This window comes from Pan troglodytes, chromosome 1 (assembly GCF_028858775.2).
Source record: "Pan troglodytes isolate AG18354 chromosome 1, NHGRI_mPanTro3-v2.0_pri, whole genome shotgun sequence".
NCBI lineage: Eukaryota > Metazoa > Chordata > Mammalia > Primates > Hominidae > Pan > Pan troglodytes.
The window spans coordinates 77,965,953-77,979,885 of record NC_072398.2 but is presented as its reverse complement, the minus strand read 5'-3'; the positions used below and the strand labels follow the sequence as shown (position 1 = coordinate 77,979,885).

At 38.4% G+C, this 13,933-nt stretch overlaps 1 protein-coding gene and 1 long non-coding RNA gene across 3 annotated transcripts in view; one reads left to right on the top strand and one right to left on the bottom strand.

Moving 5' to 3' along the window:
* LOC112206015 (uncharacterized) overlaps positions 1–13,933 on the bottom strand; it is a 133,763-nt gene that overhangs the window by 9,164 nt on the left and 110,666 nt on the right. The gene's annotated exons all lie outside the window — the stretch shown is intronic.
* LOC469579 (putative dimethylaniline monooxygenase [N-oxide-forming] 6) overlaps positions 1–13,933 on the top strand; it is a 42,835-nt gene that overhangs the window by 9,264 nt on the left and 19,638 nt on the right. Inside the window, exon 2 of the mRNA XM_524962.7 lies at positions 10,218–10,367. Within this exon, the coding sequence (XP_524962.3) occupies positions 10,236–10,367 (132 nt within the window). The 5' untranslated portion in view covers positions 10,218–10,235. The remainder of the gene's footprint in view (positions 1–10,217; positions 10,368–13,933) is intronic.

Sequence of the window (13,933 nt, the reverse complement as noted above, 5' to 3'; positions counted from 1 at the left end):
GAGAGATTACAGCACCTGAATGGGGCACAGAAATAAGAAAAAACACATAGAAGAGGATAGGAGGGACAGTTTCACACTACCTGTATCACCTCTCCCCCAAGCCTAGGCAAAACAGTATGGAGACAGATGCCCTCCATTTAAGTAAGGAGAAGAAAATGAGTATGCAACTTTGCTCTGGACCCTATTACCAGGCCTGCCCTGCTAAACCCCAGTGCCAGGTGAGTCCTCACAGACCCAGGCTCCAGGCTTAACCAGGTGTCAGGCCATATCTAATGGTCCCAGGCTGCAGGATAACTCCTGCGAACCCAGTTTTCCAGATCTGCCTGAGATTTAAAGGCAGCAGCCCTCATGGCCCCAGACACCAGACTGACCACTGAGAACCCAGGTTTTAGGCCCACCCCAGTACCAGGCCAGCCCCTGTGGACTTGGGCCTAAGAACTGCCCCAGTGCCAGGATAGCTCCTGTAGACATAAGCTTCAAGTGCACCCCCATGGACAGTCACTAAGCCCACCCCAGTGGACCACAGAGCCATGCTGGCCCCTGTGGATGCAAGCACCAGGACTGTCCACATGGCTGCAGCTTCAGGCCAAGCCCGATGGACCCAGGCTCCAAGTCTTTCCCATGGACCTATGCATCAAGTTGACCTCTGTGAACCTAGGCATCAGACCTGTTCATCTGCTAACTTAGGCACCAAGCCAGCTCACCTGAGGACTTCAGTAGCAAACCTGTCATGGACCTTGCATGTCAGACTGCCAAGAATCTCTGCCCAGTCTGAATGTAAAGGGATCTCCCTGCCAAAACCTGTCTCTAACAACTAGAAGAGGTCCTTACTTTTTAAAATCTGCAGACAGCAGTTCAAGACCACAAGATTACAAATAATCTGGGAAATGTGACACCACCAAAGGAACAGAATAAAGCACGAGTAAACCAACACTAAAGAAATGAAGATCTACAAACTTCCTGAAAAAGAATTTAAAATAATTGTCTTAAAGAAGTCCAGTGAGCTAAAATAGAACACAGGTAGGCAACTAAATGAAATCAGGGGAAAAATACACAAACAAAATGATAAGTTTAACAAAGAGATAGAAACCATTCAAAAAACACACAAAAAAATTCTGGAGCTGAAAAACACAATTACAGAACTGAAAGATTCAACAGAGAACTTCAACAGCAGACTTGATCAAGCAGAAAAAAAAAATCAGCAAACTTTAAGACAGATCAGTTGAAATTACCCAGTGAGAGAAACAGAAAAAAGAATGACAGATAGTAAAGAAAGTCTACAAGACAAATGGGAAACCATCAAGTCAACCAATATATGCATTATGGGAGCCCCACAAAGAACAAAGAAATAGAGGTAGAAAGCTTATATAAAGAAATAATGATAGCAGACTTTCCAAATCTAGAAAGGGAGCTAAACATCCAAATCCATAAATCCCAAAGAATTCAGTTAGATTAAACATAAAGAGATCTTCACTGTGACACATAATCAAATTCATAAAAGTCAAAAGACAGAATTTTAAAGGCACCAAGAAAAAAGTGATTCATCACATACAAGAGAACACTCATAAAACGATCAGTAGATTTCTCAGTAGAAACTTTGTAGGCAAAAATGGAATGATATACTCAACATGCTGAAAGAAAAATAAAATGCCAATCAAGAATACTATATGTGATGTGTTAATCTGTTCTTGCATTCCCATAAAGGAATACCTGATGCTGGGTGATTTATAAAGAAAAGAGGTTTTATTTTTCACTCACAGTTCTTCAGGTTGTATAGGAAGCATAGTGCCAGCATCTGCCTTTGGTAAAGGCCTTGGGAAACTTGCAATTACGGCAGAAACTTAAGGAAAGCAAGCATGTTACACGGCCAGAGGGGGAGCAAGAGAGAAAGAGAGGAGGTGCCACTCAGATCTTGAGTGAACTACCAGAGCAAGAACTTACTCATCACCAAGGGGATGGCAATAAGCCATTCATGAGCAATATGGCCCCATGATCCAAACATCTCCCACCAGGCCCCACTTCCAATATTGGGGATTACATTTCAACATAAGATTTGGAGGGCACAAACACCCAAACTACATCATTCCACCCCAGCCCCCAAATCTCATGTCCTTCTCACATTGCAAAATATAATTATCCCTTCCAATAGTCCCCAAAGTCTTAACTCATTCTAGTATTAACTTAAAAGTCCCAAGTCCAACATCTTATCTGGAAATGAATCCCTTTCACCTATGAGCCCACATTTGTCTCAAGTGCACATAGACTATTCTCCAGGATAGATAATATGTTAGGCCACAAAACAAGTCTTAACAAATTTAAGAATACTGAAATTATATCAAGTATCTTTACTGACCACATGGTATTAAATCAGAAATCGATGACAGAAAGAACTTTGGAAAATTTACAAATACATGTAAATTAAATAATATTCTCCTGAACAATGACTAGGACAAAGAAGAAATCAAAAAGAACATTTTAAAATATCTTGAGAGAAAAAAAATACCAAAACTGATGGACGCAGCAAAAGCAGTTCTAAGAGCAAAGCTTACAGAGATAAATGCCTACATTTTAAAATAAATGAAAGAAGAGACATTATACAGATGCCTCAGAAACAAAAAAGATCATAGGGGACTATTATGAACAATTATATACCAACAAATTGAATAACCTAGAGGAAATATATGAATTCCTAGAAACAGATAACAAACCAAAACTGAGTCAAGAAGAAATAAAAAGCCTGAATATATAAACAAAAAAATTTAAGTAGTAATTTAAAATCTTCTAATAAAGAAAAGCCCAGGACCAGGCTGGACATGGTGGCTCATGCCTGTAATCCCAGCACTTTGGGAGTCTGAGGTAGGTGGATTGCTTGAGCCCAGGAGTTTGAGACCAGCCGGAAACATGGTAAAACCCCATCTCTACAAAAAATACAAAATTAGCCAGGTGAGGTGCTGTGTACTGGTAGTCCCAGCTACTCAGGAGGCTAAGGTGGGAGGAATAGCTTGAGCCAGGGATATGGAGGTTGTGGTGAGCAGAGATAGCCTCATTGCACTGCAGCCTAGGAAACAGAGCTAGACCCAGTCTCAAAAATAAAAAATAAATAAACAAAATAAAGAAAAAAAGCCCAGGAAAAGATGACTTCATAGCTAAATTCTAGAAAACATTCAAATAGATAATATCAATCCTTCTTAAACTCTTCCAAAAAATTGAACCAGAGGAAATCAAACTCATTTTATGAGGCCAGTGTTATCTTCAAAACAAAACCAGACAAGGATACTATAAGAAAAGAAAATTCTAGGTCAATATCCCTAATGAACATAGATGCAAAAATCCTCAACAAAATGCTAGCAAACTGAGTTTACAACACATTAAAATGATTATACATTATGACCAAGTGGGATTTACCCTTGGGATAGAAGGAAGGTTTAACATATGCAAATCAGTAAATGTGATACATCAAATTAACAAAAAGAAAGACAAAAAAGAAGATAATCTCGATTGATGCAGAGAAAGTGTTTGACAATTCAGCATCCTTTCAGGATGAAAATTCTCAACAATTACATATACAACAAATGTACCTCAATATAATAAGACCATATATGATAAGCTTACAGCTAACTTCATGCAAAATAGTAAAAAGCTGAAAGCTTTTCTTTTAAGATCAAAGACAAAACAAGAAAGCTAACTCTCACCCCTTCTATTCAATGTAGAACTGAAAGTCCTAGCCAGATAATCAAGCAAGAGAAAAAAAAAATCAAATCAGAAATGAAAATGGTAAATTGCCTTTATTTACAGTTGACATCATATTTTATATAGAAAGCCCTAAAGACTTCACCAAAAACTTTTATAACTAGTAAACACATTCAGTAAAGTTGCAGGATACAAAATCAACACTAAAAAATTGATTGCATTTCCATACACCAACAACAAACTATTCAAAAAAGAAATTAAGAAAGAAATTCCACTTACAATAGCATCAAAAAGAAAAAATACTTAGGAATACAATTAGCCAATAAGGTGAAAAATCTGGACATTTAAAACTATAGTCTTTAAGGCAATTGAGGAAGACACAAAAGAATGCAAAGATATTTTGTGTTCATTAATTAATATTGTTAAAATGTCCATATAATCCAAAGCAATTTACATATTTAATGCAATCCCTTTCAAAATATAAATAGCATTTTTCACAAAAATATGAAAAAGCATTCCTAAAATTTATATGGAACCAAAAATATCCCAGATAGCCAAAGCAATCTTGAGCAAAAAGAACAAAGCTGGAATCATCAGACTACCTGATTTCAAAATATATTACAAAGCTATAGTATTCAAAACAGTAATGTACTGGCACCAAAACAGACACAGACCAATGAAACAGTATAGAGAGCCAAGTAATTACCCACACATATACATCCAACTAATCTTTGACAAAAGTGCCAAGGACACACAATGAGAAAAGGATAGTTTCTTCAATAAATGGTGTTGGAAAAAACTGGATATCCACATGCAAAAGAATGAAATTGGACCCTTAGCTCACACAATATGCAAAAATTAACTCAAAATATATTAAAGACTTAAACTGTAAGTATAACATGTATATAAAACATGAAACTATAAAACTACTGAAAATAAAAACATAGAGACAAAGCTTTTTGAGATTTGTCTGGGCAATGATTTTTTCAGATATAACCCCAAAACCATAGGCAACAAAAGCAAAAAGAGACAAATGTGACTGCTTCAAAATAAAAGGCTTCTATACAGGAAAGGAAACAACATAGTGAAGAGACAACCTATAGAATGACAGAAAAGATTTGCAAACCATGCATGTGATACAGGGTTAATATCAAAATATATAAGAAACGTAAACATGTTAACAGCAAGAAAACAAATAACCGGATTTTAAAATGGGTAAAGGACCTGAATAAACATCTAAAAAAAATGGCCATATGAAAAAATGCCCAACATCACTAATCATCAGGAAAATGCTAATCAAAACAACAAGATATCACCTCACACCTATTAGGATGGCTATTATCAAAAAGATGAAAGATAACAAGTGTTGGTGAGGATGTGGAGTAAAGGGAATCCTTGAACGCTGTTGATGGGAATGTAAATTAGAATAGCCATTATGGGAAACAGTATGAAGGTTCCTCAAAAAAGTAGAATAGAACTACCATATGATTCTGCAATCCTACCTCTAGGTATATATCCACAGGACGTGAAATCAGTAAGTCAAAGACATGTCTGCACTCCCATGTTCACTGCAAAATTATTCACAATTACCAAAATATAGAATCAACCTAAGTGTGTATCAACAAATGGATAAAGAAAATGTGGCACTTAACTACAGTGGAATATTATTCAGGCTTAAAAATGGAAAACATCTTGTTGCAACAATATGGATGAACCTGACAGACATTTTGCTATGTGAAATTAACCTAGGCCCAGAAAGACAAATACTGATCATTCTCACTTACGTGCAGAATCTAAAAAAGACAAACTCACAGAAGCAAAGAGTGATTTCCAGGGGCTTGAGGGTGGGGGAAATTGAGTAATCTTGGTCAAATGGTACAAAGTTTCAGTCATGCAGGATGAATATGTTCTGGAGATGTAATGTACAATATGGTGACTATGGTTAAAATACTGTATTGTATGCTTCAAATTTGCTAAAAGAGTAGATCTTAAATGTTCTCACTCAAAAATAATGGTAACTATGTGAGGTGATAAATATGTTAAATAGCTTGATTATCATTTCACAATGGGGAGATATATATATATACCATGTTTTGTGCCTTAAATATATGCAGTTTTTATTTGTCATACACCTTACCTCATGGTTTGCATTCTGCACTCTGCCCAACTCTCTGTGTGCACTCTCTTGGGTATGTGCTCTTGCTCCCATGGTCCCTGTAGCTGACAACACTTTCCACCCATTTCAAACCACACATTTTTCTTCATTCTTCAAGTCCTTTCTCAAACACTGATGAAAATGCAAATCTTCCTCCAGTCCCCTCCCACAGAGTAAATTTCTCACCCTTCTAGGTTTAAATAGCCCCTTTTAAGACTCTGTTACTATGTGAATCGTGGTCAAAACTGTAGCATAGTTAACAATGTATGTGTCTTCCTCCCATCTATCTGGCCTAATGCTGTGACTGATACCTATTAAATATTTGGTACATAATAATTCCTTTTCCTTTTTGTTTCTTTTCTTTCTCTTAAGGGGAGGCAGCACACCTTCACAGTCCTGCCACATCTTAGTTGTATAATTGTGCCAGGTTAACCTGCTAAGCCCCAGTCTTTCTTCAGAAAAATGGCCACAGTAATACTTGCCTTATAAGGTACTTTTGAAAACAAATAACATAATGTGTCTAAAGTGCTTAGTTTAGCGCCTGGCACCCAGTGAATGCACATTCTAAAGTGATTATTTTTAGTGGTATTTTCCCCCATCATTTCCTGACTGTGAGGCAGTCTGAAGCATTTTACATACCATGTCCCAGAGTCTGCACTAGAACTTAGCTTCCTAGGAGACGGTACTCTGTCCTTTTTTGTTGCCGCTGTATCTGTAACATTGCAAACAATGCCTGGCATGCAGTAAATGCTCGATTAATACTTGTTGAATAACCCTCTGAAGGTTCCATACTCTCTAAAGTAAGAGTATCTTCTTCACACTCTCTAAAGTATGTCTTCTCACTATTCCCGTTTATAGGGTATTGGAAAAAACATAGCATCAAGTCATCAATTTTTGCTGGCTTAGCAAATTTGAACAGTTCAGTTTTTCATTAGTATATTGAGGATAATAATACCTGCCTCACAAGGTTAATGGAAGAAAATAAATGAAAAGCACTTTGAAATATGTGTCAGCATTCTGAAGATGTTCATTAATCTCAATCTATTCTTAATCCTGTTCTTGGAGTGGCTAGTGTGAACCATTAGGGGCTGCAAGCCTCAGTGGTATGACCTATAGAGCCCTGAGCTTTAAGGGAAAAGCATGGAACTTTAAGTACAAGGAGACATGGAAAGGCCACAAAGAGGTAGATTCCAGCTGAGGGGGAGGTAGAGGAGCTCTGGAAATGATCACCTTTATCCCTGGCCTTAACATGTCTCTTCCTCCTGGGTCCTCCATAGTGCTCAGGGTCAGCCTGAAGATGGTTCACCAGTAGAGAACTGCTGGCGCTGAGGAAGAAGAAGACACTGTGGACAATGTTCTCCCCTTGTTTCATGATCTTGCTCACTTTGGCCTATCAAATAACTCCAGGGACTTCATCTTTTAGTTGATTAAGTACCTGGGATACCACCTTCTTATAGCTCTAAAGACACTGCCAAGCTATGAGAATGCAGGGGGAGGCAGGAGATCCACAAGGTCTGATTTTCCTGATCATTTTTGAGTAACAGGACTTTCTGTGATCTCATTAAATCACAAATGCAGTCTCAATCCGGAAAATAGATCCCATCATATGTGATAATCAAAACCTTGGACTTTACTTTCAGCTGTAATCTTTTCAGTATTACCTTCAGCTGAACCTGCAGCTAGGGGAAGCCTGAGGTCCTGGAACACAAGCATGAGGCTTTTCTCCTATATCGCCTTATGCTTCCACTCCTCCTCCCCATGATGCTGATGGAAAAGTTTCCAACCCTTTCGGAAAATTATATTTTCTGTCTTTGAAAAGCTGACATTTTACAAATCTCTTAATTTCTTAATACACTGAGGTGTATGCAGGAAATTAAGAGATTTGTAAAATGTTGAAGGGATATTAGTAATTACTTAACCCAATTTGCTTATCTTACAGGGGAAGGATCTAAATTCCTGCAAGAATTATCCCAAAATATACAGCCAAAGAGATGAATCATTGAGTTTTTAACTATAATATTAGATAATAGTATGAATATTTTTAAAATTTATAAGAAGGCAGAACTGGCTTTCATTTAATATCATACGTATTACAAGAATTGGAAAGCTAAAAACCACATTTCTAAGACTCTCTTGCAGTTAGGGATTGGATGCAATTAGTTTTGCCAGTGAGACAGACATCTAGGCTCAGAAGGCAAAGGGAAGCAAAAGCTAAATTTTCGTGACAATGTTGATGGGCAAATGTATTCCAACAGGTGTGCTTACATCAGCTGAACTCCATGTTCCACCTTTTAGCCCCCCAATTTGTAGGTTGCAGGCATCTGCGGTGATAGAAGCAGTTTCCTGCTCTCTGGATAGTAGCTCTAGTGGTGTGACCTCTCCAGTCCTGCAGCAACCTCCTAGTTCCTGCTCTTTCAGCTCTTTGACCTTTTGCAAGCACCTAATTCCCTGTAGTATATACCTTTCTTCATGATATATAGTGTTTTTTATCTCCTGCACTAAATCATGAGTATATGCATATAAATCATAATATGAAATCTTAAAAACAGAAGTACTTTTGCTGAGGCATTAAGCATATAATCAGTCAGCAGGTCCCCAAACATCTAATTCCTGAATATCTCATATATCCTGTCTCCATTATCCATTCCTCTAATGCTACTCTAATTTAAGTCCTCAGTCTCTCTGGCCTAGATTGTTGAAATAACATCCTGGGTTTTTGGTCTCCTTGATTCTATTCACCGTCTGCTCTAGCCTCCAGGTGAATCTGATCTTGTCTGATGTTGTCACTTCCTTGTTAAAAATTCTCGAATGGACAACCGTAATCCAGAAGATAGTATCCAAACCTGTGATTGTGGCACTTCAGTATCCTTCATAACCTATGTCCTGCATGTTTAACCCATATTTTGCTATTCCCGTCACTTATGGTCCAGCAAAACTGAACTAATTGTAGTTCCCCCATCACGTGTTCTTACTTTTCTATGCATTTTCACATATTTTTCTCTCTGCCTTTTTTCTATTTCTTGTCCCTTATCTGTCTGGAAAACATCTATTCTTCCTTCAAGACTCAGCTGTCTTCTCACACTCCTTGAAGCCTCTCTTTTTCTTCCTCCAAGTGGACCTAGATTTTTCTTCCTACATGCTAGCACTACACTGAACCATACTTCCACTGTGACATTTATCATCTCCCTCAACACTAGACTTCATGGTTCCAGATGGAAAGCACTGTGTCTTCTCACCTTTGAATCCCCCAAAAGACTATTATAATGCATGACATATAGTAGGCTGTCAGTACAGTGAAAGGAATGGCCAGAGGAAGGAAAGGAGGGAAACAGAAGCAGAAAGGACAGGTATAGAAGCCGGAGGGAGCCAGAGACAAGGTTCAGAGACCACAATTCTGTCTTTTGAGTTCACTAGTTTTACAAGCTCATCTACAAGCGTTAGTTCAGCAACTCAGATCAGGCCCTAGGTTTCCAGAAATTTGAGCTACTTTTCACTGTTGGCACAACAAAACGTTTCATTATAGTCCAGGTGCATAGCCTTTGTTTATATATTCTATATTTCCAAAGCAAAAATAAATGAAAGAATCATTGTTCCCCTAATCTCCCAGGAGTTTCACCTTACAGCTCCAGTGGCCATGGCAGTCACTGTTTTATATTTTTTATAACAAGAACCAAAGACTTCATTCTTGCCTTTTTCCTACCCCTTTCTTTTTACTTCACCCACGCCTCTCCTGTTCTTCTCTTATCCCTACCACACTCAGTCCTTCTCTTTCAGATTTTACTATGGCTCTATACCATTAAAAATACAAGAAAAAAAAGGAATTTTTACTTTAAGAATAACTCCTCCCCCTTCCTCAATTTTTACATCAAAAGATATTGTTAAATGCCATTCTCTTCCATATTTCGAGAACTGCTGATCCTCTGGGGAGAGAAAGGTGATTGCTTAAGAGGTGAAGCCCCTTAGAGCATTCAAAATGAGGAGTGATTCTGTACAGAGGATATCTTGCAGCAGGCTGGATGTCTAGTTCCAATTCCTTTATTTGTTACCTCTGAGACCTTGAAGAAGTAGTTTCTAGTCTCAGCATACCAAAGCGTCATCTGCAATTAAGAGCATTGGATTGATGATCTTCAAGGTCCTTCCTGCTCTAGCATTCACTGAATCTGCTATTTTTGACATATTGAATAATCAGAAGCAGCCAGTTTTAGAATCTTATTATAGCAAAAGTGGTAAAAATAATGAGCATATACTATCAATGTGCATCTATGTCTTCTTATGTTTGAGTGAGGATCCTGATACATAAACCTTGGCTGATAATTTCTACTGAAAAAAATCGTAAGTATTAAAGACACTCTTCTGAAGATGTTCTCTCCAGACTCTGCTACAGGCAATCATGAGCAAGAGGGTTGGCATCATCGGAGCTGGAGTCAGTGGCTTGGCTGCCATATGGTGCTGTCTGGAGGAGGGGCTGGAGCCCACTTGCTTTGAAAGGAGCGATGATGTTGGAGGCCTGTGGAAATTCTCGGTGAGTGGCACATCATTAGAACACCAGTGGAAGGAGATGGATTCCAATGCAAATCAAATCTGATCAGTTCTAATTCAGATTTAGAAGGCAGATCACAAAAGCTCCAAATCTGGAAAGTAAAATCTTACCTCTCCAATCACACTAATGCCCAAAAAAACTATTTCATACCAGCAAAATTTGTCCTGAAAAGGACATTTTCAGCTCATTAAACATCATCACCTGCATGGTGAAATCCAGATCTCCAAGCTGTAAAGGGCACTAATGTTGGTAATTAGTCAAAAATATACCATGGCCTTCCCAGGTAACTGAAATGATTCTATTCTTTATTGCTCTTAAATGCCAGGAACACGATTAGAAAAGAGACAAACAAACCTGGACTGAGATCCTGAGGTCAGAAGTCCTGAGTTCTAATTTCAACTTGTAGGTTTTCTAGGCAGATAAGATTTCAGGCCAGTTGCTTTTGTTTCCCTGGACCTCAAATGCTCATTTGTCAAATGCAGAGGATAGGATTCTATAATTAACTTATGTCTATTGGGCAGATAGAAATTATTATAGATGATGATTGTGTGTGCGGCTGTTGAATAGCCTATCAGCTCCAAATCCAGAGGGAAAAATTATGGTCTTTGCCATTTGGGCTCATTGTAGAAATAATATAATTAGGAAATAGTCCTTGTAAACACATTTTTTTTTTTAATTTCAAAGCCAAGTTTGGAGAAACTTCTAGTTCTTCTGTCCTGGATTTCCCAGCCATTGTAATCAGTTGTCGATGATACATATTTGGCTTGAAAACATATTCACATCATTCATATTGTAACTACTTCCTGTCCTGGTCTCAGTTACTGCTCTGCCTGCGCCAATAGCCTCCTCCAATAGAGTATATCAGTGCTAACTTAGAACACATTTTTATTCTTCTCCAAGCTTTTTTTAAAAAAATTTGTGGTTTTGTAACCCTGAAAGCACTCCATGAGATATAAGGTCATTAATTTTTATTTCCCAGTAGGGGGTAATCAAGAGTTAATATTTTTCAAGAATTTAATTTTCCTTATTTACATTTTCTCAGGGAAATGTGGACAGCTTAGAGTAAATCATAAAATGGCTTTCTACCATCTCCCTAGTAACAATTAAATGATGCTTGAGCATCTATTCTGGTAGTTTGTGCTAAGTACTGGGATGACAAATATGGAATATAATCACTCCTTGTAAATGGTTCCATTTCATTTGATTAAGCAAGCCATAATATAATTCCGTAATCCTTTCATAGCAAATGGGCAAAAACTCATTTGATAGCCGAACCTCTTCTGAAATCATAAGGTTAAATACCGTGAATTGGATCAACATGAAGCTAAGGCTCTCTTTCTGTTGCACGGCAGAAATTTTATTGCATTTGACAGATTGCTGCCCCAGATCTCACTAGGAGTATTATGGAGCAAAATCCAAAAATGTACACATTCCAAAATATATCTGGCCCTAAGACTTTTAAAATAAGAGATTATATAACTACAACAACAAGATAGACCTTGTCACCATCAATTCAATGGACGAGTGCCTCGAGCGTTTAGAAGAGGGTGGACTACGGAAATCTTAGTAGGTCAAAGAAAACCTCCCACAGGGATGACACTTAGCCTTGAAGGATAACCCCAGACAAGCAAAATAGAGGACCACCCGTGACACAACTCCTAGAGAGTGCATTTCCCAACAAAGTCTGCAAATGGCACTCCATAGGCCTCTGCAGTCATTGGCAGTGTGCCAGCACCAGGTTAAGAGAGACCAACAATCCATGAAAGGCACAGAAAAGGCAATGAACATGGTGTGTGCAGAGAGGGATCCATGAGTTAGCCAATATAGCCAGATCAGAAAGTTTACTTAAGGAAGCAATAATATGATACAAAGATCAGTAAGATTCAAAGTTGGATTCTGAGTTATCCACAAGAGGAAATTCTTCTTTTCCATAAGGTCATGTCTATAAGCAAAATTCTACTCAAAGTCCTGGTGAGGATATGGACTCATACAAATACTCAAAACTTTAGCCCCCTCCACATACCCCAGCCCTTCCTTCTTTTCTTAGAAAAGTTGCTTGGCACAATATATAATCAGAGAGGGATTTTTTTAATGTGTTACATAAGACTTTATCTTGTAAGCCTTTTTTAGAAAGTGTTCTAGCAGACAGAAACCTGATAATTCTGAACTTTTCACTATTTGCTTTTTCTGAGAAATGGAAACCAAATGGGATTTAAATACTAGCAGGCTGAATGTGTGTTTTAAGTTTCATCCACTCCTAAATAGGGCCTCGTGTCCTCAAAAGATTTCATTACTGCTGTAATAAGGAGTTGCTTAACAGCCAGGTGCGGTGGCTCATGCCTATAATCCCAGCACTTTGGGAGGCCAAAGCGGGTGGATCACCAGAGGTCAGGAGTTCAAGATCAGCCTGGCCAACACAGAAAAACCCCGTCTCTACTAAAAACACAAAAATTAGCCAGGTGTGGTGGTGGGTGCCTGTAATCCCAGCTACTCAGGAGGCTGAGGCAGGAGAATCTCTTGAACCCAGGAGGCAGAGGTTGCAGTGACCTCAGATCATGCCACTGCACTCCAGCCTGGGCAATAGAGAAAGACTCCATTAAAAAAAAAAAATGCTTACCAATAGGTTAGTAGCATTTTGATTGCAAAAGCTGAAGCCAGGACTATTTGAACTTTTTCCCACTCATTTATTCCTTTGTTCATTCAATGAATACATACTGTGTACTTTATGTGTAGGGTACTATATTAAGCATAAGCTGCAGATAAGAGGCCAGCCAGCACTTTAAAAGCCGTGAGAAAACAAGTATTAGAATAACTATAAGTGACTATATAATTAGGGCAATAAGGATAATGGGAGCTTAGTAAAACTAAAGATGATTTGGCAGTAGCTGAGAGGGAAGGTAAAGAAAGGCATGACAAAGTTGAAGGCAACTTTTGAGCATATTTCAAGGGCATATTTAGACAAGGAGATATGGGACTCATAAGCAGAGCTGGAATAGGAAAGAAGATCAAGGTGAACTGCTTAGATGCATGTACAACATTCTGAAATTAACCTCTGACTTTGCCCTCAAGTTACTTATGTTCTCGTGGGAAAGATGAGAGATGAACACAGTTATCATCCAAGACAGATGGTGCCCACAGCTGCTTAGATCTCTGGTTCCAGGGTAAAGCTCCCTCAGCTAGAGGCAGAGTCAAAGTTGAATTTCCTCCTTACTGGCTCAAACCACACCTCATATTGAAATAATAAAAATGCATGCTCCCTGGAGCAACTGACTTGTTATCTAATACATTTGCTTCTTTGTGTTTGTTTGGAGAACAGTCTTTTCGGAAAAATTCCAAGGAGCTGTAGTGTACATACTCTTCTCTCCTTGTATTATAATTGGCTGAGGTCACGGGGCAAAAAAGCAGAGATTCATTCAAGATGGAAATATTCCAAGGCCTTAGCATCTGTTTCCCAGAACAGAGTCTTACATTCTTTAACCAGTCTCCATCCCACAGTTCAGCCCTGCCTCCTTTCAATAGGCAGCTGAAAAAACCTCCTTCCCACCTCT